The sequence below is a fragment of the Oryzias melastigma genome, linkage group LG4 (genome assembly GCF_002922805.2).
Source record: "Oryzias melastigma strain HK-1 linkage group LG4, ASM292280v2, whole genome shotgun sequence".
Taxonomy (NCBI): Eukaryota; Metazoa; Chordata; class Actinopteri; order Beloniformes; family Adrianichthyidae; genus Oryzias; species Oryzias melastigma.
In genome coordinates, this window is record NC_050515.1 from 11,869,257 (window position 1) to 11,895,459 (window position 26,203).

Genomic DNA, 26,203 nt, shown 5'->3' on the forward strand with positions numbered 1-26,203 from the left:
CGTAAAAACGACCATCACAGTGAAAAACACACACCTGATGTCAGCAAAAAATGATCGAGCCATCATTATAGTCCAATGTTTTTTAATAACTTTATTGGATAATGCAAATATATAACAAAGAACAAAAAGGACAATTGCAGTTTAAAACATAGAAAAGAGCAAACAGCCAGGAGAGTTAATCATACAGAAATAGGCAAATATCAAATGTTTTTATAGCCTTTTGTTAAAGGAGTGTAATATTGATTTTATATATAAAAATACATCTTTAAGAAAGTAAAGAAAATATGTTTTCTTTAATTGAATTTTACTTATTAACATAGAATTTTGCCAGAAAAATAAACAAATTTATCATGAAAATTGTCTTGCCATAGTTTTTAGAGTATAAAATAACACAAAGTAGTACATTTTCCAAACTTAAAGAGAAATATTTAAAGAAAACACTAAATCTATTAAACTCTTTCCAAATTATTGTGTGTGCAAACCGTAGAAAAGAGTTACAGTTTCTGTAGGATCTCCACAAAAATTACAACTAACATAAATATAATTTTTAAACTTTGTCTTATAGTGTTTTGCTGGGTTGATTTTATTTATAAATTAGTTTAAATGATAACTCTTTGATCTTATTTACTAGGAGATAACAATTTAGATCTGAAATAACTGGTTTCATTAAGATGTGATATAAGAGCATTACAGTCCAAAGTGTGGTAACACTTTGAATTTTGTGACCATAGAGAGTGACATAATGTCCTGATAATTTTCCGTTTACATTATTTTGATGTGTAAAAACAATAGTGGGCTGAACTTCATAAACTTTACTTGTTTTTTTGTTTTTTTTGCATACATATTTAATTTAATCTTGATTATCTTGCAAGAAAAACAAGGAATCTGGAAAGCTTCACCTGCACTGTTCAGGAGTTTATCTCTGAGTCACACTGGTTGAATTTTTGGATAAAGATTTCCTGGATACATTTTAGGTCAGTCAATCGGGTCGCTCAAAATGAACAAATATTGACTATGAATTGTAACATCAAAACATCGATTTTGCATCCTCCCACATAAAAACAGTTTATGTTAAAAAGAGCTGCATGAACTCTGTCAAAGTATTGAATCTAGGCACATAAATACAAAATAAAAGGTTACAGCCTTTTTTATTTTTCCTTTTATGGATCCAAAGTCAAAATAAAGACATTACATTTAAATATTCACAGTAAAAAAATACTTCAACAGGATAAAAGTATTTCTGCACACTTGGAGACCGAGCGCTAACCTTACAGCATCAAACTGCAAAGTCAACATTAAGGGAGGCGACATTTACTGATCAAACTCCGTGACACCAGCAGAACGTTTTCCACTGAAGGAGCAGACGGATTACGTTTTAGTTTCCTTTGCAATCTGAGGCACCGGTCAAGAAAATAATGCAGGTTTATGGAAAGAAAAGAGGAAATGGCAGAAAGGAAAATTACTGACTTTATTTTGATCTGCTTCACGCTTCTGCAAGGTAAGACAAGTAGACATTTCATATCATAAATTTACCAAAAGTTCTTCTTAGAGATGTTATTGTTCATACTTGAGTCAAATATATTATTTGTTACATGCTAATATTTTTATTTGAAAAAATCTGCCTTAAAGTATGCTCCAACGAAGAAGAATTTTCTTCTAATTCACCAGTTGGGAACAATTTGAACTCATTTAGATTTTAACTGGCTGAATTACATTATACTGTATTTATTCTACTAATATGGGGTAATTTTAGCTTTTAAAATCATTTATTTCTTTCCATCAATCTTTCAAACCCGATGAATCCCTTCTGGGGTCAAGGGATAACTGGATGTTGGGCAAAGCCAAGAAATGCCCTGCATAGATCACCAGTCTGTTTGTGAAACAAAAGTTAATGTTACAAATAATTTTAGAAATCAAAACTTTTTACATTTTTTTTTAATTAATTTTAATAACTTTCCCCCTCCTCTGAGAAAGTTACCTCTGACAGATATAGCCATCGTTTCGGGGTTAAATTTAATACTTTTTGTGCACTTAAAATAATGATTTAATGCATAATGTCTATATTTCCTGTTTCTGAAATTTCTCTTTAAAGGGTTGGAAGCATCTCTGAACTGCACCAGTCCAACACCTCAAGCTCTCCTTAAGGAACTCGAGAAGAATTTGTTCCCCAATAATCTTGTGCGTCCGGTCGCAGACTTTTCGGATCCTCTTGACATCAGGATCAGCATCACGGTGGTGGGAGTTCTGGGAGTGGTAGGTCCATCTAAAACGGATGAGCTAAAGTTTAAGACCAGTGCTTCAGTGTAGGAAGAACTGTGGATAATGTATCATCAGTTTAAGACTGAATGAATCATTTCTGTGAAGTAAATTAATAAAAAAATGTCTCTAACAGGATGAAAAGACGCAGACTCTGACTACTCTCCTGTGGCAAGTACTGGTATGTTTTTACGGCACAATCTAATAGAAATAGAATTGTGTCATTTAATATTTAAAGCATCATTGCTTAAACAATAAAGTATCTTTAAATAGAAGTTACAAACTAAAACTTGAAATTTAATTAAAACAACCAAACTGAACAGTAAAAGACCTGACGCGAAGTAGAGAAAAAAGGGTCACAAACAGACAAAAAAATGAATATCCTGTGGGCTGTAAAAAAAAAACAAAAACAAAAAAAACACAAACCTGGTAAGTCTGTGACCAAGAGGAAAAACTCTAACCATGAAAACAGAACAAAACTGGAACCAAAAAAAAAACAAGATTTTATGCAAACAAGGAAAATGTAACTAAAGTGTTATTACACCTCTGAGTTTATGTATGGGGCATCATACAAAAATATTTGTTTAGATTTTCGCTGAAGACATAGATAAATATTTTTTTTAAACGTCTTCCAACTAAAACGTGAGATATTTGTTGGTTGTGTGATTCAGGAGTGGAATATCTCCGGACTCAGCTGGGACGCTGAGAAATGTGGCGCTCATCGAGTCTCTGTGCCTCGAGAAAAGCTTTGGGTTCCAGACATTTACATCTCAGAGCTGTAAGTTTAAAACACATATTTGTACTTTTCACAAAATAAATATGCTTAACATGATTATAGAGTAAAAAGAAAATTTCCTTTCCTGTGACTTTTATTACATAAATTCTGAAAGATGTGAATTCACATTTAAAATGCCCCAAAGCTGCTTCCTATATGTGAATTGAACTGCTTTTTTTTTTTTTTTTTCCCACAGATGAAGATAAATCTCCCAAAACTCCTTACGTCTACCTGTCCAGCACAGGAGGCGTGTTGGATGACCGTCCACTAAAAGTGGTGAGCTCCTGCCAGTTAGGAATCTACACTTTTCCTTTTGACGTTCAAAACTGCTCCCTGACCCTTGGATCCTATGTACACTTCGGTAAGCATTTATTTATTGGAATGTATTAATTGTGGATAAGACACATGTAGTGTGTGTGTGAAAGCATATGGAGAGAAAATAGACTCACCCTGATTTGTGGGTGCATAATTCTTGATTTATGCGTCATTTTGCATTTGTGTTTGTAACTTATTTGTAAATTTGTGCATAGTTTTTAATTAGAGCATGCAAAATTTTTGATTGTAACTCTGAATTTGTTTATGGATAACCTTGGATTTGTGCGTAGCTTTAAATTTGTGCATAAAATTCAGATTTGTGTGTCACTTTAGATTTGTGCGTAATTCTTGATTTTTGCATAACATTGGATTTGTGCATACTTTGCTTTGGCTTTGTGTGTTACTTTGGATTTGTGTATCACTTTGCATTAGCATATGCATAATTTATGATTTTAATTTGTCTGTCCGGGATTCTTCATTTGTGTGCAACTTTGGATTTAAAGTTACGCACAAATCAAGAATTTCACACTTACAAATTAGACTGAGTCTATTTTCTCTCCATAAAAGTATCCTTTCTTTTTTTTTTCTGTCAACAATTTCTTTCTGCTCACCGCTGTTTTTTTAAAGACACAGATATTACGGTGTCTCTAAGAAACACAGCCGAGGACATCTTTAAGGAATCTAGAGACGTGATGGAAACCAACGGGGAGTGGGAGCTCTCAAATATCACAACCGTCATTTCCTCTCTGGAAACGTTGGAAACGGAAAACTACTCCGAGATCAAATTTTTCGTGAGTTCAAACTGAAGCTTGAAGAATATTGATGTTTACTGAGAGGATGAGAGTCAAACTTCTGTCTTCTCCTTAGATAATTCTCAGACGCAGACCCACCCTGTACGTGGTGAACCTCCTGATCCCCAGCTGCTTCCTCATCACCGTGGACCTCTTCAGCTTCCTGCTGCCCCCGCAGAGTGTGGACAGATCCTCCTTCAAGATGACCCTGATCTTGGGCTACACTGTCTTCCTGCTCATCATGAATGACCTGCTGCCCACCACTGGAGAGACCACACCTCTCATTAGTGAGTGACAGCTGCGCTCACGAGTTTACCTTAATGACTTTGAAATGAACCGAGGCAGCAGACTGATCATAAACTGCCGTGGTGATGGCGGCAAACAGGAGTTTTATGGATGCAGTGAAGGAAGTCATAAAGGTAGCTGCTGTTAGAAGAAGACAGGGTTAGATGGAGGAAGCTGATTGGCTGTGACTACCCCTGACGGGAAAAGGCGAAAGTAAATATTCTTGTAACACGATTCAATGTCTTTCCAGCCAATTACTTCATTTTCAGTCATATTTGACTTCTTAAATAATCTAAAATGGTCAATCGCCTAACATTTCAATCATAAAAATGTCACAAGTATGAGATGAACAAATAGAAAATGAAAACATCCTATGAAAACAAGAGTGGACTTTAAAGGGTAACCAAACAGGGAAGTTGGAGGCTGACTCCACCCACAGCCAAAATTTGAAAATCCAGTCAGAGGAGTTGGGTGGGGAACAGGACGGTTATCATTACTGGAGCAGAAGATCATGACGAAAGAATTCTGAAATGATGTGGGACTTTAATGGTTTGACCAATCATGAAACTCAAATGTAATACCTCGATTCAACCTGTAGAGGGCAGCACATAGATGGTTTTTTAACTATATTTTCAAGAATTAACCCTTTAACTCCAAACCTCCAGTGTTTATGTTCTTTGATTTATGTTCTTTGATAAAGATTTTGTGTTTTAGCATCGACAGTGACACCTCACTGGTTAAACAAGTTAAGGTTTTAAAGAGTTGAACAACTTTTAATTTGTAAAAAAAAATGACAATGACAAACAGACAGCTCTTTTTATAGTGGCAAACAGCCAAAAAAAAGATAATTTAGGGTTTGGTTACCCTTAAAAAGGTCTCATAAGCCACATGCTACCTGTGGACTCCATGTTCGTTTAATTTGGTTCTGCTTCAGCTCTCACAGCCACACCTGAGTGAGCATGATCAAACCTGCAAACTGATCTGGAAGTTCTTCCTGCTTTAATACAAACATAAAGCCCGGATCAAGTTCTTAAGTAGAATTAAACATAATACCAGGGTAATACCGTGTATGTTTAAGATGTCAGAGCATGAGTCACTCCATAGAAACCTCCCTTCTTGTTGTTGTTTCACACAGACGTGTTCTTCTCCATCAGTCTGGCTCTGATGGTGGCCAGCCTGTTGGAGACCGTGTTCATCACCAACATCCAGTTCAGCTCCAGTCAGTACAGCGCCGTGCCTCACTGGCTCAGTGTTCTCGTGCTACGCTATCTGGCTGTTGTAGCCTGTATCCCTCCAAAGAAGAAGAGCAACCGAACCACCGTGCTTTTCAACCGCAACTCTGAAGGTGTCCTCCTCAGTTCCTCTGCTACAGTAACAAATCTAAAAAACATAGCATAATGACATGTTTAAAGAATTTAAAACTACATTTATTTATTCAAATGAATAAAATCCAGGTTTGTGAGACTGCAGGGGGAGGGTCTATGGGGTCAAATCAGGATCTGCTAAAAGTGAAGAAAGAAACATTAAAAATGTGAAAAACAGACATTGTAAATGAAAAATAAAACGGAAATTTTTAATTAAATAAACTATAAATGTAAAATTACAACGTGTTCGTGCCCCATTTCCATGAATAACAGCATGGAGGAGACTGAATGACAAGATCAACAGCAAAGTCGTGCTGAAAAAAGTCCACCAAACAGTGAGACCGCGAAAGGTGAAACCGTGATATTAGCGAAGGATACATGTTTTGGTAGCCAATGAGCTCAAAGCCACACCCCAATATAAAATTTGGATCAGCCAAGCAACAACAATTTCAAAACTCAAAAATAATAAAAATTTAAAAAACACATTGAAAACAAAAAAAATTTAGAAAAATCTGAATTGAAAATAAAAACTAAGAAAGCAAAGAATTAGAAAAGAAAGTTTAAAGTATAAACAAACATTTTTTTAATTGGTAACAGTTTTTTTATTCAAGTTTCAAATTTACAATTTTTTATCCAAATTTTCAATGTTTCTTTCAAGTTTTCAATATATTTCTTTTCAAATGTTCAATTTTATTTTTTTCAAATAGTCAGTAATTCCTTCAAGTTTACAATTTGTATTTTTAAGTTTAAAATTTTCAATGTCTTTTTTTCAAATTTACAATGCCCGTTTTTCACATTTTTAATCTGGTTTTTCATTTACTTTAAGCTGATCCTAACTTGACCCCATAGAGTTCACTCAGTCCAGTACTGATACACGATCAATACTTCAAATCTGTGCAACAGAAACAAACTAACATGATATTTTTTCTCTGTGTCAGAACCTACAGTGAATCCCAACAACACAAATAAACCAGGCAGTCAGCACCTTAGCATCCTGAATGATAAACTCCCCGAAAAGGCCCCCCTTCCGGCTGCACCCCCGCCGGACCCGGCCCTGGATGAACTCCGGAAGCTGAGCAGAGACCTCACAGCCATTCGTCTTCAGATGGACAAACACTTCCAGGGCTCCAAGGCCTCTCAGGAATGGCAGATGATTGGGATCGTGATCGACCGGCTGCTCTTCGGCCTGTACATCGTCTTCATCCTCGCCAGCTTCATCACCATCATGAGCATCTGGATCTGGAATAACACGTACATGTACACAGCTTGATTTGGGCTCTTATTAGATGAAAGAAAAGAAGAAATGACAAAAGTTAAAAGTCAAATCAAAAGTTAAAAATAGAGTTTTCTCACATCAAAAGTCGCTATAATATAATATTTATAATATTTAGGTTAACTTAATTGAAATTTACTAACTTACCATATTGTGTTGATGTGGTTCAATGCTCCATATTTTTGGTTTCCTGTTAAATTACCAAAAAATGTACACTTAAGAAGAGTTTCTTTTTAAAAAAAATCTGTATTTACTAAAAAAAAACTTTCCATCATCCTGGTTTAAGCACGAGTAAAAGAGAAAAGTTGGATGCGTTAAGCAGTGCATCAGCTTGCTAAACATGACATCATCTGATTTTTAATTTACCAAAAACTTTTACAAAATATTAGAAATATTGAAATAAATTTAAGTTTGTAATATTTTCCAAAAAGTGTTTGCTCGAGGCTTTGTTGACCAAATGGAAAATCCATGTCTACATCAGACTCTTTTTCTTATCACTTTTTTAATTATAATTCTATAAATAACGTTTTTGATTATTTATTGTGATCTCTAAAGTCACAGCAGAGCTCGTTTCAGTTGTTTAGTCCTGGGTGTAATTTGTATTTTGAACACAAGAGGGCGACAAACATCAACACATTTCATTTAATTTCAAGAAAGAATTTTCTTTTCTTTTGCTTTTTGGAAATAAACTCATCCATGTTGAAGCTGTGGCATTCAGGTGTACACTTTGTAAGATAATAGCTCTTCTTATTGTGGCTTTATCCTTTTAAAATGTAACAAAAAAAGATGTTAGTGAAGGCATAACATTGAGCATGACACAGATGATCATTTTTAGAGATGCAGGTTGGGGGTACTGTGATGCTTCAACTCCTTTTAACAAGATATTACCCCAAAAAGTGGAGAAATTTAGCAGCTAAAGAAACAAGTGGGAAAAAAATATATATATTTTTAGCTTGTTCTTAATCTATTTATGCATTTTCTTTTTGAGGAAGAAAAATTGTTATAAAATTAAACCCTTTTCTCTTTAAGTGCATTTTAACAGTTTGTCTGAAAGTCTTGGTTACATTAAAAAATTTCCTGGTTCCTCTGAGTCCGACTCACATCTTAGATCAGAGGTGTCTGACTCAATCGGTGTCAAAAACACACCTTAGGTCACGGACCGATCAGGGTAAACATTTATTGAACACTCTAAAACTTAATTTAAGAAAAATCTTCAAAAACGTAACTTTTGAACATAATTAAAAACTAGATTTATAGCATTACCTGCAATAATGCTAGTGTGAATGCTGTAGGCTGAATTTGGCTGCTGAAGATGCTAGTGCTGATAGCTGAAGATGCTGAAATTGATAGCCAAAAATTGTGAAGCTAGTAGCTGAAAACGCTCAAGCTAATAGCCAGCTAAAATATTAGCTGAATGCCAAATTAATCTAAAAACAAAAAAGAAAATAATAATAAGTTAGCCAAAACAGCTAGCATGTATCTGAAAAAAAACTAAACTTCAAAATAAACCAAAAAAAATAAAAAAATAAATTAAAAAAAAACTAAATTAGCTAAAACAGCTAGTGTGTAAATATTAGCCTAACTCCAAAGTAGCATATAAATTGAAAAAAGCCTAAATTAGCCCAAAAAAAAAGCTAGGATGTAGCTGAAATATTTGCTGAACACCATAATGGACTAAAAAATCTTATTAAATGCCAAAATAGTCCAAAAAGCTAGCAAAATGCCAATTTCTAAAACTTTTAAACTGTAACTTTTTAACATAAATATGAATAATAAAAAGGCTGGAAAATTATTCTGGTATGAATCTTAAACTTAAACTTGAAATAACTTTCAATATTTTACTCAGTATAAAAATATATTTTTTCAAAATTATTATTAATAATAATAATAATAATAAAACAGAATGATCTGGAGGGCCGGATATCATTACCTGGAGGGCCGGATCCGGCCCCTGGGCCTTGACTTTGACACGTCTTAGTTCGTTTCAATGACTTGCAGAGAGCACACAATTTCAGCTCTTTCAACATATTTCAACTCCATTTTGTTTTTAGCCCAGTTTTTATAAATAATTTGACATTTATTGATGTTTTCCGGACCACAAACTCAGACACTTTGAACAGTCTTGCCAGTCATTTATTGTTAACAAGATTACAAATTCAAATCAATTTAGGATGAACAAACGTATTAAGACATTTTAATGACACACATTTAAATATGTAGTGCATTTTCAACCTCGTTACTCCTTCATTTTAAAGGCAGTCCACAGACAGACAGACAGGTGGGCTGAAGAGGTTTGTCAGAGATGAGCGGCTGGCCTCACCTGGAAGCTGAATGTTGAACTCTTTCAGAGAAAAATAAATCCATGGAAATATTGAGAAACATTTTCTAAAAACACATAAAGCCTTTTCATTTAACAATGCATTTATCAAGTGACCGGAATGATACTGATTTAGAAAATACGCATGAATACGGGTTAATTTGTCCTTTTAATGCTTAAAAATAAACACAGATTAGAAATTGCTCTAAAATCAGCCTCATCAAAGTGCAAACTACAAACAAACAACAACTGCTGGAAAGCAATTCTGAGGAAATAAACCTGAGAGCTTCAATAGTTAACTGTGGAAGGAAAAAAAACTTTTTCACCATTTCTGTGATTTTCTTTTCTTGTGACAATGTGTGCAGATTCTACAACACTGAGGCACTTAACCCCTAAGTGGGTCTCAAAAATAGCAACAATTAATTATTTTAATACATCTCCCGACATAATAGCCACAGATTAGTGGAAGAAAACTGATCAAATATAAAGATTAAAGCCATCAAAGTCAAAACTTAAATTAGAAGTAAAGCGCTCATAGTGTTAACAAGAGCTTCATCAAGAATCATCTTTTATGTTCTTAAAACGAACATTTGAGAAGAAAAAAAAAAATTATCACAAAAACCAAACCACACGCGTGATCAGTGCAATTAACCCTGTTAGTCCACAAACTAGCAAGTTACAAAACGTTTAAGTGCTGATTAGGCTGGTTTGAAAGCGTTTGTGCATCGACGCAGAAACAGCAGGTCGACTGGATGGTTCAGTTTAGTAACAAAGCAGCACGAATGTTTGAGAATATGCAGCCAGATTTCATGTGGATCTCTGAAATCTGGAGCTGCAAATTCATCGATCCTGAGACGCCGCAGTCTCCGCCGACGCTTTTAGTCTCCAAGGCACAAAAGAATAAAACAAAAAGAAGAAGGTTAAAAAAAAAGAAAAAGCCATGAATGTTTATAGAATAATCAAATTAAAAAAGGAGATCAAATTGACAAAATGTTCAGCTAAGCGAGCAACAGTCATAGCATTTAGGGAGGAAGCATCAGACCTGAATCCAGCAGATAAGAGGCAGCTCGTATTAACATTCAAAAGTGCAGTGGAAACGTAAGAATCTTCATAATCACCTTATAACTGAATAAATCAACAGAAATGAACACCAGTGTGGTTGCTTTGAGGACACAAACTTGTCTTTTTTAAAAGAGATTTAGTAGTAATTAGTTGGTGAACAAATGTTTCATAAAAATGTCCTCATCCTTAAAGCAGCTGCTGTCTAAATCCACTTCCAAACTGGACGTACTCAGAAAATAAGGTGCATTTTTTACAGTAAAACATGGAAAAAATAGAAGAATTTTTGTTCCCCTTTACATGTGACGTACTGCATGTCTAAACAGTCTGATCACTAAGAGCTTTATTAGCAGTGAGCTCCATCACCGATGTGACAGGACTGGAACAAGAAGAAACTGAGATGATTCTGGACTACAATCGTGGTCGCGTTGTGCTCGTCTTCATTACCAAATAACCAGCGTTAAGTCCCGCCTCCTTCATCTTCTTGTTCCTCCATGTTTTTGCGCGCCATTCTCTCTCTGCGCTCCGCCAGCCGCCGACATCGAGGGCAATTTTTTCCGGTTTGGAAGCAGGTTCGATGGTAGCACGCCCGACATTCTGGCGAAAAAAGACAAAAAAAAATGTCAGCTTATCAGGAAAATTCATGAGAAAGAAACAAGCTGAGTCGGCTTTACAGAAATCAACCCGTTAAACCTGTTTGCAGACAATGAGGTGTGATGTAAACCCCGACAGCCAATCACAAAAACACCTGAGAGAGGGCGGATGAGCCGGCGGAGGTATATAAAGCCAGAAGGAAGAGAAGCAGAGCAGTTGGAAGGGAGCAGGTCTGAGGCAACTCCTGACAGACGAACGGAAACCTGCCTGAACCCGCCCCGTCCACGGCAGACATTCACGCCTCCGCAGCCCAACAGTATCAGGTGAGAAAAAAGGTTGATGAAAAGACGGGCAAAAAACTTTAAAAGAAAAGTTTATTTCATGATCACATGGAGATGGAAAGTAGGACACCATCAAATGACACACGACACATTCTTCCTTCTTCAATGTGAATCACATGATGAGCTTGAAAGATGAAACCATGACACAAATGAGGAGTTCAGCTATTAAAATTCATAAAAAAAGACTTGAGAGAAATCATCCGACACGCAAATTCACAACCTGAAATGTTCAACTTTTGCACCTTGTAGCAGCAATTTCTAGTCATAACGGAAACACTGTCGATACGGAAGAACACCTCGTCAGACCCCAACCCGAGACTGGCCAAAAATCAAGCTCCGAACAAGCGCAACCTGCGACCATCTCAAATCTGCTTTCATGTTTCAGCCGCTCCCTTCTGGAGTCGCCACAGCAAATTCTCTCTAGCTTCCAGCCAAACATTTAAGGATAAATATGAAGAAACAGTTGATAGAAATGTTCACAGGTAGTCAAATGTTTAAAAATAGCAGTGCAAAATGTTCATCATTTGGTAAATGTACTTTGATTATTTCAATTTCATTGAAAAAAATCTTAATAAATTGATTTATGTGTTTTTAGGTTTTTCTTGGGTTCCTTCCACGCCGTCTTGTTTATCTACATCCTCTTCACTCGTCTCGGTGTTGTTCCCGCTTCTCTCCCTTATCTTCCTGCCTCTGGTTAGCCTCCTTGCTTTGCGGATTTTACGACTCCTCCAGTTGCTCTGTGGCGTGACCACTGGGTTCTCTTCCAGCTTGGTGTCGCCTTCTCCTCTGCTATCACTTTCCTCATCATTTCCTTTATCTTTGGAAAAAATGGACACAAACGGAAACTTTTTCCCTGAGACTTTCTTGTTAGCAGCTTCAGCTTCTGCCTGAAGCTTCTCTTCCTCTTGGTTCTTCTTTTGCCCTTTAGGAAACTCTTCCTCGCTCTGGGTCGTTTCCCGTTTGGTCTCACTTTGGACTCCTCTTTCATTTAAACTTTCCAAGCTGCTCCACGTCTCTTTGTCTTTGGAAAGACCTTTCTTTAATCTGCCTATTTGTAACACTTTAAGCAAACTGACTTTTTCCCTCCTTGAAGGTTCATCTCCACTTTTGTTGCTTCTATCACTTTCGTTGCTGTCAGCATCCGGATTTTGATCTTTTTTCTTCTTGCTGCTGCGCCTCTTTGGTTCTTCTCTTTCCAGGTCTGTACTTCCCGTCATCTCCTGCTCCTTCAAATCGCCTTTTCCAGAAGCTTGAACTACCCCCTCACTATCTCGCCTCCCTTCAGACGACTCGTCTTCTACCTTCTCACGCTCTCCACCGACCGCCTCCACGTCTCCTCCGAGCTGCACGTGGTCCTCCCCACCTTCGCCCTCCCTCTTGTCTTTGGAGAGAGCCCTTGCTAGTCTTCGCGATTTGGGGATCTTCCAGTTTTTCCAGGGGTGTGCAAAGAAACTGTGGGAAGGGGGCGCTCTGGGACAGGGCTCACCTTCGCAGCGCTGGCACTTGCTCAGCTGGAAGGGAAAGATGATGTCTTTGTCGTTGCCACAGAACTCGCACACAAAGCCCTTTGCCTGGCACAGCTGCGGGAAACAGGAAAGAAATCATCACTGAAATATCACACTCACTACTGAATAATAAACTGTGCTGTCAGAAATGGTCATTTTGTCTCACCATACAGCCCGCTACATGCATGGTGCCCAGCTTTAGCAGCTCCTTCATTCGGGGGGCCAGCTCTCCGTTACGCACGGCGGTGAGGTCGTTGAGCGAGTACAGGTGAAGGTCCTCCGTCAGGTGACCAGGCAGGCTGTCAAACTGGTCCAGAATCCTAAAGGGTCACAGCAGAAGTGATCAAAATAATTACTACGATTTATCACCACATCTGTTCAAATATGTGGATCTTTAAAATCATCTTACTCTTTAGCGAAGCGGCACGTCTTAAAGAGATTCTTCATGTGGAACAGCTGCACTCTCAGAACCTAAAGGAGAAAATTTAAAGAAAGAGATCATTTATGTGTTTAAACCAGTTCTGTATGGAACCATTTCAGGGTCAATAACATTTAAAAAGTAAATAAAACTACTTGAAAAATTCAAGCTAAAATTTTGGTGTTTGGCTAAAATAAATTGAAAGTGTCTGAAACTTTCTGGAATTCTAGTAAAAACTGAACATTTGAAGTTGAAAATAATTAAGTTTCTAAGTTTAAAAACTCAAAATTTCCCTTTCATAATTATTTTTCCCGTTTCTAATCTTTTTGTGTTTGTTTCAAATAGAAAAATCTCAGGTTTTAAACTACTGACCCCGTTCTGACACGTGGGGGCGGGACTAACACGAAGGACCAATCAAAATCAATGAGGGTGGTAACCTCAGTCCTGGTGTATTCACTGACTCTGGGATAATGTCTGTGCTAACAGCTTAAAATATTAGTGGCCCCAAAATGGCTCTTTAGTTTTGCTTTTATTTCATAACTTCTATCAAGACTTCATGTCGATTTATTTTTGGCTAAATTAGACTCACTAAAGCAGCGGCACTATCTGTTGACATTTCAGCTATTCTGCTCCTGAACTCACTCGAACAGACTCCAGAGCTTTGATCTTCTTGTATAAGCCGCTGTTGATGTCGTTGGGATTGAAGAGCGGGTCTCCAGCGATCTTGCTCAAAAGATCCCGGGCAAAGTTGCTGACGTAATACTTGCTGAAATCCCACTTTCTCAGCACTCGACCGGGAACCACGGCTTGAGCGTTTTCGTGGCAGCACTGGCAGAAGTAGCGGCCCAGGTACTCGCAGTATCGCATCCGCTTGATGTAATCTGAGACGCAGAAACATGAGGAAGCAGTGATTAAAAAAAAAACTAAACTAACAGGACCTGAAGTAATGAATTTATAACAAAAGGATTTAGTTCCTGTGCATTTCCATGGCTGCTAGTCATACCTGGGTCAACGCGGGTCCCACAACCAGCACAGCGGTAGTTCTGCTTTACCACAATAATCTTCCTTCTAAAAAAAAAAAAAAAAAAAAACATTAAAACAAGCAAACATTTGTCACCAAGAGCAAAATAAATGCATTTAAAGTCAATAAATTACTAATTGCAAAAAGCAATATAGAAAGTTGTGCTCCCTTATTTAGAAGATATACATAATCCAACATTTGAGATGGAATAGCCCAATTTTAGTACAGTGTTAAACTGCAGTTTAAGCACATTAAAAACCTTAACCAACTGAATCATAGTGTGAATCAGTGTCCATCCTTCTGCAAGCCTTTTTTGGAAATCTATTTCCTCTAAATGGATTTCTAATTCAAGCATAAAGAAAGTCTTGTCATCGCTTTTGCAACAGGATTTCCTCTTTAATCTGTTCTCTTTAATTCTCCCCTCCAGCTGTGATGCACAATTTCTTAGAAAATACTTTCATTGTAAAGACTTTCATAATAGGAAAAACTGTATTTTGAGTATGAACTCACTTGGGGGGAGGGTGAATGTTAAAGATGATCTGAGGTCGAGGCGGCGCCCATTCAAGGTTGCCCCGCACCCGAATCCTCAGCTTGTAGATGTCTGCGTGTTCGCCATCATCAGGAGAGATCGGCAGAGAGTCGGGAATGGGCAGCAGCTGAGAGACAGAAAGAGTTTATATGTGGTCTTCAGGATGAAAACTTTCCATGTTTCAGGAAAGAAGAAATCCTGCTCAGATTCTGTCTGAGGGAGGGGGTACCTTCTGTGGAGCGTCGTGTTCTGGAACCAGCCAGTCCAGCTCCGAGGCCGCAGGAAGCTGCATGCCCTCAAACTGCCTGAGTAAGCCCATGGCCACTGACTCAGCTGAGTTCGACTGGAGGTAGGATGGAGAGCTAAAAAAAAAATGATGCAAAAAATAAAAATTGCTTTCAAGCAAAAAAAGTATGACCAAGATATGATCCCTTTAATTTTTATCTAACAAATAATTATTACTGACTTAAGTGGAATCTAAGACTCTATTTAAAAAATAAATCAAACTAAAACAAATACAATATAAATTCATTACTTCCATGCAGCATTTTTGTCTTTTAGGCAATTTATTGAAATTTTTCATTTATTTATTTTATAGAATAATTTTCTTCCTCAATTGTTCAGTTCTATCACTTGTTACCAACTCTTGAAATAGATTCAAATGTTTGCCTATTTTGAGTTTAGATTCAGATTTTTAATAAAATGTTAAAAATGTGTACACATTACTTACATAGACTCCGAGCTGAGAAAAGACCTTCCACTGGAGCTGACACTGCGCTTAATATCAGCATCTAAAAAACAAACAGCAAAAGTTTACACTTTAAGAAGAGGTTAATTAAACAGTTTGATTCTCAGCTAAAGGTGCAGTAAAAAAAAAAAGTTATAAAAATGACAGTTATGTTTCTTTCATTTCTAATGTAATAATTATATAAAAATAGCAAACTTTAGAAACTTTATTTCTAGAAATGCAAAGACAGACAGAAAACAGCTGAAATTCAAGCACATTCGGGCAGCATGCAGTGAGAACTGGAGAGTCTACAACATTTTAGTTCCTAAAACAATGGGAGATAGTGAATAAAGACAAAAATGTTGTATAGATTTGGCAGAACAGGAGGGGAGCCAGCAGGGATTCCTTCTAATTATTGATTAACATTCCAGTTTGTTTACCTGAAGCACGTTTTAACTGGGAACCATTTAGGTTACACTCAATAAGTGCAGCTCAGCAGAAACTCTATGGGCCTATAATCTCATTACTAAACAGATTGTTAGCTTTATGGGTCAAATTACATACTGTCGCCTAGAAATGCTGACAGAGATAATACAAGTTGGGGATGGAATTTTCACTTTTTTTTCAACGCGAGCTGCTAAAGAGTCCTTCAGACAGTGAACAACTAAAATCACTTGTTGATCCTTCTTTTCTCTGCAGATTTAACAAAGACTCAACACATAAAATTGTGAGCTGAGCAGGTACACTGATGATGGTATAATTTTGAATTTTAATCAAGGATGTCCCGATCAGGGTTTTTTGGGAGTCATTTGATTTTGAGTATCGGCCCAATCTGATGCTTTTGTAACACATTTTAAAAATGAAAAATATTAATAAACAGATTATAATTCAAATGTTTTAACTTTTATTTTTCTGTCAAGAAAAATTAAAAAGGCATATCAAAGAACAGCCCGGGTCCTGAGTGGTTAAATCATTAAGCTAGCAGCTAGCAGCCGCTAAGTGTGTAGCCGTTCGTCTGTCGGCAGCACAGAAAGAGCTCAACATTAAAAAGAAAAAAATAAAACTAAACTCTTTCTGTTGAAATGCATTTGCAGGTTGTAGTTTACATTGAGACAAACTAATAGAGACACTTAAAGCCTTTTTAAAAGGGTTACTGAGCATCTCGCTAGCTCCACTGAACTGTTTTTGTTAGCCTTGTGCTTCTTTTCTGTTGTGATCTGTTCATGACATGCAGACTTCTAGTGGAGTATTTATCTATAATAATAAGCTTAAAATATGAAGCGCTGATCGTGATAAGAATAGATTAAATATCTGATACTGATCGGGAGAAAGCATTCAATACCGAGTCATCAACGACGTGATCGGACCCGATTAATTTTATCATGAGATCGGAGCATCCCTAATTTTCATAATACCAAATTAGATAAATGTGTGATCAAATTACTTCATACTCAACTAAATTAAAAAATATTGATTATTAATTATTTTAAAAATGATCAGTTTACTTCATTTCAATTAAGTTCATATTTTTCCAGCCAAAACAAAAAATAAAACAATGACTGCAATCACACTTAATTGTAAAACATAAAAAATGTGACTGATGTGGATAGATGCAAATAAAAGATGATGTTAGAGCCTTGACAGCAAAGCACTGACTAACTATTCTACTCCTATGAGCTCCAAAAACATCCTCCTGCATCGCCAAAACCCTGAGGCAACTGAGCAACAAGCGGCATCACAAACAGCCAAGCACACAGTTCAACTCGCTTGAGAAGACAGCTGGTTTGTCTGTAAACTGAAAATGATTTAACAAGCGAATAAAAAAGGATTAGACGCTGCTCTCATTCAACAAATCCCAAAAAGTGGCTTGATTTTTGGGGGAACAGAAGAAAAACTTGATTCATTTCTGAGAAACTTGTGGCTTTTTTTTAACGGATACACATAATAGAATAAAAGTTTTTTCAGTTTGGCACTGAGCCACCAGCTTCCTCTCAAAGGAGCGCCGCGCAGGTTCCCGCTTGAGTCCCGCCTGCAGATACCTGAGAAGAGGGAGGCGAGCGACAGGGAGAGGCCGCTCTGCGACACCGCCAGCAGGGACTGACCCTCACAGCCATCTGAGAGACAGAAACTAGTACTGAGCAGAACCATCACCGCAAGCACCCACATTTCAACACTGGGCTCCGCCCACTTTATACAAACATCTGAGAAACGCACGGAAAAAGGACACTCCAACAGGAGAGGATTAACACATCGGAGACGTTTCCACTTGCAAAGTAAAAGCAAACGGAAAACTGCAACCCGTGCACAACTGTAATACATGTTTGTGTACAATGACACATAACCATAACTTTATAGGAGGAGCAATACTAGACCAACAGAACACTTTTACTTTGTAAATCCTGCTTGCATTTGATCCCAGCTCCATATTATTTACAACCCTATTCCACATGAGTTAACTCAAGCTGCTGTGATTTATGGAAGATGAGATGGTTACTGAGCAGCTGATGAGTCGTGTTAATATGACGGAAGTAAGAAATCCAGTCACACAAATGAAAAATGGCCAATAAAGTTCTTTTTGACTGAAGCAAACGGAAGAAATGTACATTTGTGATCAGTACAAATCAATTTAAAAAGTTCTGATTGGCTGGTTCTTGTGGCAAGTAATCAAAGCTTTGGATTTTAGGCTCAAATAAAGATAAATCAACTTTGTATTTTTATTTTCCTACACCTCTCTGTACCTTGAAGCTCACACTCCTCCACCTCCTCAGCTGAGCCAGAGTCAGACAGGCCCTGGTAGGAGTCCTGAGAGCTCCTCCTGGAGCCCCCGCTGTCAGTGGAGTGGAAATCTACACAGAAAAAAGGAAAATAACAAAATAAAATACAGCTTATTTCCATTTAAATCAACTAACAAACATGTTTTTTCCATCTGCTTATAATTAACATTTCCACATAAATGTATAAAGTTGAAAGTGCTACACAAGCTTACGATGCTGTGAAGGCGTGCAAAACGGCACGCGGCTGCGTCGGATCTGCTGCCTCCGCAGGCGAATCTTCTGCTTGAGCTGCTGAATCTCAGAGTCGCTGTCTCCCTCCTCTTCACACTCTTCCTCCTGACGCAGCAGGTTGTACTTCATCAGTTCAATGGCTGCAATGAGGGACTCCGAAATGCTGAAATGAGCGTTCTCCTGCAGGCATGATGAAAAGTTGATAAATATTCATGGTTTCTCGAGATTTGTTTTTTTGTTTTTTAATCAAGTGTCCACCTTTTCGAGGTCAGCACAACTGCCGAAGTCCTGCTCTGACAGGTAGCTGATGAGGCTCTGCCCCTTTGAGGGCTTCCTGAACAATCCGTCTCGAAGACTGCTGTACTGGGAGCCATCTAAAGCAATCAAAACACACACAACTTTAACCACCAAAAAAAATTAAATCGTTCACAAAAAAGCTGCACAAAAAACAAACTTTGCTTTAAAAATTAAAATATTACAAATAAAATTGAAATACTGAGGAGCTATGTTGAAGAAAAATATTTACAGAGGTTAAATCACATCAAAATGTTCATAAAACAAAAACTGAAGTTAAAAAATGTCAAATTATGGACATTTTTCTATGACATTCCTGTAAGAATTCAGTGCTATGTTTATGAGTTCATTATGTAAATAGACCTGCAGCAAAAGAGGAGTTGATGACAATATTTTAAAAGTATTGCTAAAGATTTTCTAGCACATATCTACTTATATGTTCTTTTTTCATTTTTACCACAAACTAAATAAAAAGAATGACAAAATTAATCAAAGAATTTAATATTTAAACTCACGAGAATCCATGTATGTAGAACTGTTGATGCTGGAATCACTGGGCTGAGAAGAAAATGGACTGTAGTCCTTCCCAGAGGAATGTTCACCTGCTGATTCTGACAAACAAGGATACAAAAAGAATCTTAAATAATGCAAAAACAATACAAACTTTAAGCAAAATTGTCCCGTCAAAAATCTAAAAGAACATTCTAATTGAAATGACTAAGATAAGTACAACCACACAGGTCTGAATAGGGTCCCTGCTCATCACCAAATCACTGTAGCTGAATCGGGAATTTTTGAGGTTTAAAAGTTTAACAAAAATCTTTGTGATTCTGTAATATTTTACTGTAGAAGTAAAAAAAAGCATTAAAAAAAACAATGTAAACTGCATAAAGGCTCAAAAATTATTTCTACAAAAACACTTGTGCGACTAAAAATAGCCCTGAATGTGATTCTTGATGGACATGTGATTCAAAATGTAAAAGAAAAACACATAAAACAAAACCTTCTGTATAGAAGTCACAAACACATGAGCTGGATACGAGACTGGAAATGAGAGGGATAAAATTCATAATCATGCAGAGACAAATGAAAGGGGGGGTCAAGTGATGGAGTACAGTGAGACTGCACTGCCAACCTGCTACAGGATCCTCTATTATTATGGTGATTTTTCTTTGGCCCCCTCCTTTGCATAAACCGTAAAGAGGAGAGAATGGAGATAGAACAGGAAGACAAAAAGTTTAAGCCAAGCAGGGAAACAGTCTTGAGTAAAAGTTGAGTTTGTTCATTTGACAAACTTTAAAACCCATCCAGCCAAATTTGTACAAACCACGTTGTGATAATAAAACAGTCGGATCTCAATCCCAGCAATTATTTTGAACTTAATTAAGAAATCTGGAAATAATCATTTTAAAATGATTTAAAAATTGAGTAAAATACTCAATGACTGATACGTCACCTCACATAGAGCATTAAATCTATAAATAAAAAAATCTAGTTCTTTTTCATCAAAAACAAAGAAAGAAAAAAATCATACTTTTACATACCATTTCTGAGTTTCTGGTTGAGTCCCGTGTCAGAAAAAGAGCGTGTATGTCCTAGTGTGCTTTTACCCGGCCCCCTCTGGCCCTCTGAAAATGACGAGCGCCTCGGTGCCGTTGGGGCCACAGAGCTTTTCTGTGGATACTGTTCCTTGACTTCATCCCGCTCACTGCTGGGAGAGGACCCTCGAGAATCCCTGCGGCTACGGTGGCCCAGGTTGCCGATTGCCAGATACTCTGGACCATCATCGGAGTCGCCGTCACAAGAGTCTTCAGGGTGAACGGAGGAAAAAGGGGGGGAATCTGTTAGGGGTGTGCAAGGAATAGATCCTGATCCAGGAGGGGGCGTCGTGAGCCGGTCACTGTCCTCCGGTCTGGATACAAGCACCCAGGGAACTCCCAAGCTGCTGTCTGGAGAGGTAGTGTCTGCAGAACATCAAGACAGAGAGTATTTTTTTTTTTTAATAAGAATAATTAAAAATATTGAATAATAAAATGAAATTCTGAAAAGTTTTACTTAAAATTTTTTAATAAATTTAATTAAAAAAGAAAAAAACAAAAATCTAAATATAATAATAATAAAAACAGAAAGTAATCATCAATAAACTTGATTTTTTTTTTATTAAAATGAAAGATCATCAAAAGACAATTTTGACTGAATGTAAGTAATTGTATGGAAACCTTAAATGGACATGGAAGTAAAAAAATTTGTTCTTTAAAAAAAAAGTTTAAAAAAAATCCTAGTAATATCAGGTTTCCACCAGTTAGTACCCTGATTTTTTTAACTTCAGTTTTTGGAAGAAAAAAAAATAGCTACCATCTGGTGAACACCAGATAGTAACCAAAAAAATGATTTTTTTTGTTCAATTTTGAGAAAAAGTTTTTTCTAAAAATTGAATTTGAAAAAAATATTTTTTTTACAGTTGCCATCTGGTAAGCACCATATAGTAACTGGTGCACACCAGTTAAAAAAAATTAACTTCAATTTCAGAAAGAAAAAAAATGTAATTCAATTTTTATTTTTACTTCAATGTCTCTTTAGGGGCTCCGTATAATTGAACCTCATTTTTAATGCCAAAAATAAGGTAAAAATTAAAAAAACTTTGAAGTTCAGGAAAACTAGTCACTGTTTTACCCTAAACAGATGAGCACACACAGCTCAGAGCGTTTTGAGTTTTGTGGCTGAATCAACACATTCTTTCCCAGCTCAGCTTGTCAGCAAACAGACATTGACATGACTGATTTGGTTAGTCCGTTTACTCACTGGCTCACGTACATCACCACATCCCAACCCCCTTCCTTGACTTTTGTGTCCATGTTTACTCTAACAACTCTTCATCACAAGTTTAAATGCGCTAAATCTTATCAAACAACATTAAAAAGCAACAGCTCAGTTTTCAGTTTCTAACTTAAAAAAGCAGAAAGCACTTTGGATGTATTAGAAACTTTGACAAATATATAAAAAATGAATGCATTATTCCTGCTTTCCTCACATGTGTTGTCGCTGTCATAGGATCTAGATCCAGCCGTACATGCAGACTGATGGTTGGTGGACACTGCTTCTCGCAGAGAGCAGTTGGAGGTGGTGAGTCTGCGGTTTAGAGTCTCTCCTCCAGGAGCCGCGTCAGCATTCCTCCAGGCTCCAGGCAGCAGACAAAGGCTCTGGCTCTTTAAAAGGCCCAGGCATGGAGAGCTCTTCAGGGGAGACAGCTAAAGAGTGAAAAGAGACGTTGATGACACTCTCTTTTAATTTCCCTTAAATGCAAGCTTCATTTTCACATAAAACCTACTCCAACGGTGTCGACTTGGGCCAGCAGTTTGGGATTATTCTGCTCCACGGCTTCCAGACATTGAAACATTGCAGTCACATGAGGCTCACTAAGCAGAAAGGCATCATCTGACAGAGATATAAAAAAAAGATGCAGAAAGTGTCAGGGGGGAGGAAACAGGGGAACAAGTGAACACTGTAATTGAGGAACAGAAAGAAACAGATGTTCGTTTGTTTACTGTTTTTCACGAACTTCTGCACTCACCGTTGTAATATTTACGAGTGTGTCCGAGATGCCTGAGCAGAGGTTTGAGCTGAGCCGACAGCATGTGAACCTGTAAGCTGTGAAGGAGCCAACGCTCCGCCTTGTAGCTTTCACCTGCACTCTGCATCCCACTGCTCAGCACCGGATCCAGATTACTAAACTGAGAATTGACAAAATAATATAAAAAGAGCCAATACAACAAGAAATACAAACACTTTCAATGGCTGATTTACCCACAAATATTTTGGCAGCTTCTTAATTTCAAAAACAGGAGACACAAACCATCACCAAATCGCTTCCTTTAAAAAAAAAAAACCTTTTCAAAGCAGACTACCTGTTCAACGTGCGAGGCAAGATGGGGGCTGATGTAGCGAACACACCACACAAATTGCCAGTAGTCTCTGCGTTTGTAGTACACCTGCAAATTACAAAATACATTCATTTTCTTTTAAAAAGTAAACCTAAATAACCCAATAAACAAGTGACATGTTGATAGCACTTCAACCTGATATTCAACAGCAATAAAACATTATTTAAGAAAAATAAATGCTAAAAAATGCTTATAATTGGATAAAAATTAATCTGTTACACTGATTCCAAGAAAATTAGATTTTTGTTGCACTAAATTTGATGTTTACTGTTGTAAATCAGTGAATACCTGAACAGGTTTGCCAAAAAATATTTAAAAATGACCTGTTCATTTTTCAGTTCATGGCTGAGAATGTTGTTCATGTCTTTGTGCAGCCGCTGCAGGCCACCATAGCGGGACCAAACGTTTGGGTTGTTTGTAGAAACAAGACCCTCAACTGTGGTCTTCAGGCTGGACAGCAGCTTCCACAGTTCCTTCCTGGAAACACAGCAGGGAAGGAAAGTAGGGTGACTACAAGAGAGGGATATTAAGCAAGTGACTAAGGCACTGATGACATGTTTTCTTTGTGTAATCACTGCTTTCAAGAGCCAAAATAACCTACCTTTCAACAAGGAATGTATCCTTATCAGCAATTTTATGATTAAAAGTGTGACTAACTTCAAACATTTGAGGAGAATGCTTGAGAAAATGATATAGGTCGGACTAAAATGTTTTATACGAAAAGCATCCATCACACTTAACATTCTTGTTGTACATTATGATTTTACAAAACATTATGTGCTACTTTAAGTGCAATCTATAACTTTTTTAAAGGGTTCTGAGATTTTTATTTACACATAGACAAACAAAACAACTAGGACATTCAGATTACATTACAGGACACTATTGAAAAAGTGTCAGATAACAGAATATGTCCTTTCAGAGCCATAAATGACACATTTGACAATCCGTAAACTTTGTTTGACCCTTCAAAGCTTCCATCCAATTTTAAAATGAACGAAAATAAAAATGCTTAAATATTAATAAAATATATTATTTAGACATACAAAGTGAGTCAAAACATTCTGTCTGCGTGTCCTGCTGTGCAGGGAAGAGCCAAATCCCATCATGCAGCTGCATTCGAGAACATTCCTAGCATTCTGCAGATCATGATAAATTAGACCAATGAGGAAAAACACTGCGGTTGGTGTTCAACTTCATAAAATGATAAAATGTCAGAGAGGCAGTACAAGATGGTCCGTTTGTTTACTACTTTATTCACGGGGTCTACTTCCTTTAACTTGTTGAGAGGTAAAAACAACATGGCAGACGTCAAAACAAACCGAAATATCCCTGGCAAAAGGCTAAAAAACGACTCATTCTGGCTGCTAAAACAAACTAGCACAAGAAAATATTAAATATTTATATTTTTTTTATGTTGCAAAGCCTTGAAGACATTTCGAAAACTGAAAAAAGTTAAATAGCTTGTGCCGTTAGCTTAGCTAACCTAGCTTAACTGGCGTCAGCATATTATACCAATGCAGGCGTTTTAGCTGCGGTGTTTATACATTTGCTTAAATGTGTTTCTAGGCAAATTCTAACTAGTTTAATTTATTCAGAAGACCCTGAATCCGTAGTTTCGATCACGACTAGTAACCGGTATGCACTAATGCAGCCCTGCCCAACCTGTCACTTACTTTCGCTCGTCCGTCTCTCCCTCTGCGAAAACCTCCATGTCCTTCGTTATTAACCGAGTACCGCATAAACCCGCCAACCAACGAGGAAACTCCTGTCCTATTAAGAAGAAAGGAGTTTACATGGAACGGTAGGGTTCATAAATAAAAGTCAGCCGGACTTCCAGCTTTTCGCCATGATTGCCCTGCCTTCTCCAGGGTCAATACATTGCAGGCCCCAACTTCAGGCCCGCCTGACTATTGTGGGCGGAGTCCAGGAGCGCCACTCCCTCAAGATGAACGCTGCTCTCTACTCTTAAAGGATGTAACGTCTAAATAAACAAAAAGGATTACATATTATCTTAAAAATAATTATTTCAAATAGTAACACAAACTGTTTTGCCATAAGATAACGCAGAAAATGTAAACGATGGGCTGAAATTGAGCTTTCTGGGCACCCTTAAGTAAAATCTTTGACAATGGCGCCATCTGTTGTTAGAATTAGGTAAAACACCCAAAATCTTGCTGCTTTTTTTGGATTTAACCCACGGGGTTAAGTGTTTTAGCCCCAAAATTGCAATTCTGCATTTAAAAAAAATTACATAAAGTTTTTACTTCTCGAGGAGAAATATTATAATTTTTAATTACATTTATTTTAACAATTAAAACACCCCATTTTGTTAAAAAAAAAGAAAAGAAAAACTGTGCTTCAAAACCAACTGATCAATTGACATTCCATTATAGTACATGTAACAATGTTGTGCTCATAATAAATTGTGGAAAATAATAGAATAGAATAGGAATACAAATTGATTGATTCATCAATTCATCCATTATTCAATTGATTTTTTGATTGCCATACCCTTTTAATAATAAATAACCAAGAAGATAAAAGGAAAGTAAAAATGTGTTTAGTTTTTTAAGTCAGTTTAGCATGTATGGGGAAAAAGTTGTTTAACGTTGTTTACTGACTTAAGTAACTGCAGAACACAAGCATTTTTGCCTATAGCTACACTATATTACCAGAAGTATTCGCTCATCCATCCAAATGATCAGAATCAGGTGTCCTAATCACCTGGCCAGAGGTGTAAAAAAGCAAGCACTCAGACATGCAGACTGTTTTTCTAACATTTGTGAAAGAATGATCCGCTCTCAGGAGCTCAATGAATTCCAGTGTGGAACTGTCACAGGATGTGCAACAAATCCAGTCGTGAAATATCCTCGCTCCAAAATGTTCCACAGTCAGCTGTCAGCTCTATCATAGCAAAATGGAAGAGTTTGGGAACAACAGCAGCTCAGCCACCAAGAGATAGACCACATTAAACGATGGAGAAGGATCCCACATGTTGAACTCTTTGGGTTAGAAATAGGATTGCACTTCAGCTCATAAGAGTCAAAGCAGCTGAGTTAATACTTTTGGTAATATAGTGTATACAGAAGAAAAATTTCCCTTTAAAAATGGGAATATTTGACCACTCACACAATAATATACAGAAAACTCACTAAAAAGTGTTGTTGTTTCTGCTATAAACACATGGTGGCACCATTTTCCTGCCTTCAACCAGCAATATTTTCAGCATGGTTGACCCTGCATGATCACATGTATCTTTACATAACAGTTAGGTGTGGCTGTAGTTTGATGGCTGATGAGTAATTGTCCTCACAGAAAGCATGTATGTGCACACGCAAATGTAACACACATTACTCACAGGGTTAACAAAAACTTCCTTCCTTTGTGATC

General features: G+C 37.1%; 2 protein-coding genes across 4 annotated transcripts; one reads left to right on the forward strand and one right to left on the reverse strand.

Moving 5' to 3' along the window:
- Positions 1 to 2,921: 2,921 nt before the first annotated feature.
- Positions 2,922 to 6,271, forward strand: LOC112150716 (5-hydroxytryptamine receptor 3A-like). Its single transcript, XM_036211518.1, has 4 exons — positions 2,922 to 3,392; positions 3,974 to 4,137; positions 4,214 to 4,424; positions 5,558 to 6,271. Exons 2-4 carry the CDS (start codon positions 4,039 to 4,041, stop codon positions 5,818 to 5,820), a joined length of 573 nt encoding a protein of 190 aa, XP_036067411.1. The 5' UTR covers positions 2,922 to 3,392; positions 3,974 to 4,038; the 3' UTR covers positions 5,821 to 6,271.
- Positions 6,272 to 9,174: 2,903 nt separating this feature from the next.
- rubcn (rubicon autophagy regulator) lies at positions 9,175 to 24,753 on the reverse strand. 3 transcript variants are annotated; one of them, XM_024278661.2, is made up of 22 exons: positions 24,487 to 24,753; positions 23,134 to 23,287; positions 22,775 to 22,858; positions 22,441 to 22,600; positions 22,198 to 22,304; positions 21,901 to 22,117; positions 20,414 to 20,833; positions 20,005 to 20,052; positions 19,385 to 19,480; positions 18,834 to 18,949; positions 18,557 to 18,755; positions 18,309 to 18,416; positions 17,610 to 17,684; positions 15,574 to 15,634; positions 15,073 to 15,205; positions 14,825 to 14,970; positions 14,297 to 14,361; positions 13,936 to 14,174; positions 13,285 to 13,346; positions 13,042 to 13,195; positions 12,857 to 12,950; positions 9,175 to 11,032 (listed from the first exon to the last, which is right to left on the reverse strand). In XM_024278661.2, the coding sequence occupies exons 1-22, from the start codon at positions 24,522 to 24,524 to the stop codon at positions 10,896 to 10,898; spliced, it is 2,913 nt and encodes a 970-aa protein (XP_024134429.1). In that variant the 5' UTR covers positions 24,525 to 24,753; the 3' UTR covers positions 9,175 to 10,895. The 3 variants fall into 3 exon arrangements, with proteins under 3 accessions (XP_024134429.1, XP_024134432.1, XP_024134431.1); XM_024278664.2 differs by lacking the exon at positions 17,610 to 17,684 and having other exon boundaries at positions 24,487 to 24,752; XM_024278663.2 differs by lacking the exon at positions 20,005 to 20,052 and having other exon boundaries at positions 24,487 to 24,749.
- Positions 24,754 to 26,203: the final 1,450 nt, after the last annotated feature.

Bases quoted from the DNA above. Each gene is read 5' to 3' on its own strand.
- LOC112150716 (XM_036211518.1), top strand. From the start codon at position 4,039: ATGGAAACCAACGGGGAGTGGGAGCTCTCAAATATCACAACCGTCATT. The intron at 4,138-4,213 runs GTGAGTTCAAAC...TCTTCTCCTTAG, and splicing joins ACTCCGAGATCAAATTTTTC to ATAATTCTCAGACGCAGACC. The intron at 4,425-5,557 runs GTGAGTGACAGC...TGTTTCACACAG, and splicing joins AGAGACCACACCTCTCATTA to ACGTGTTCTTCTCCATCAGT.
- rubcn (XM_024278661.2), bottom strand. From the start codon at position 24,524: ATGGAGGTTTTCGCAGAGGGAGAGACGGACGAGCGAAA. The intron at 23,288-24,486 runs GTAAGTGACAGG...CTGTGTTTCCAG, and splicing joins GGAGAGACGGACGAGCGAAA to GAAGGAACTGTGGAAGCTGC. The intron at 22,859-23,133 runs GTCATTTTTAAA...TGTAATTTGCAG, and splicing joins ATGAACTGAAAAATGAACAG to GTGTACTACAAACGCAGAGA.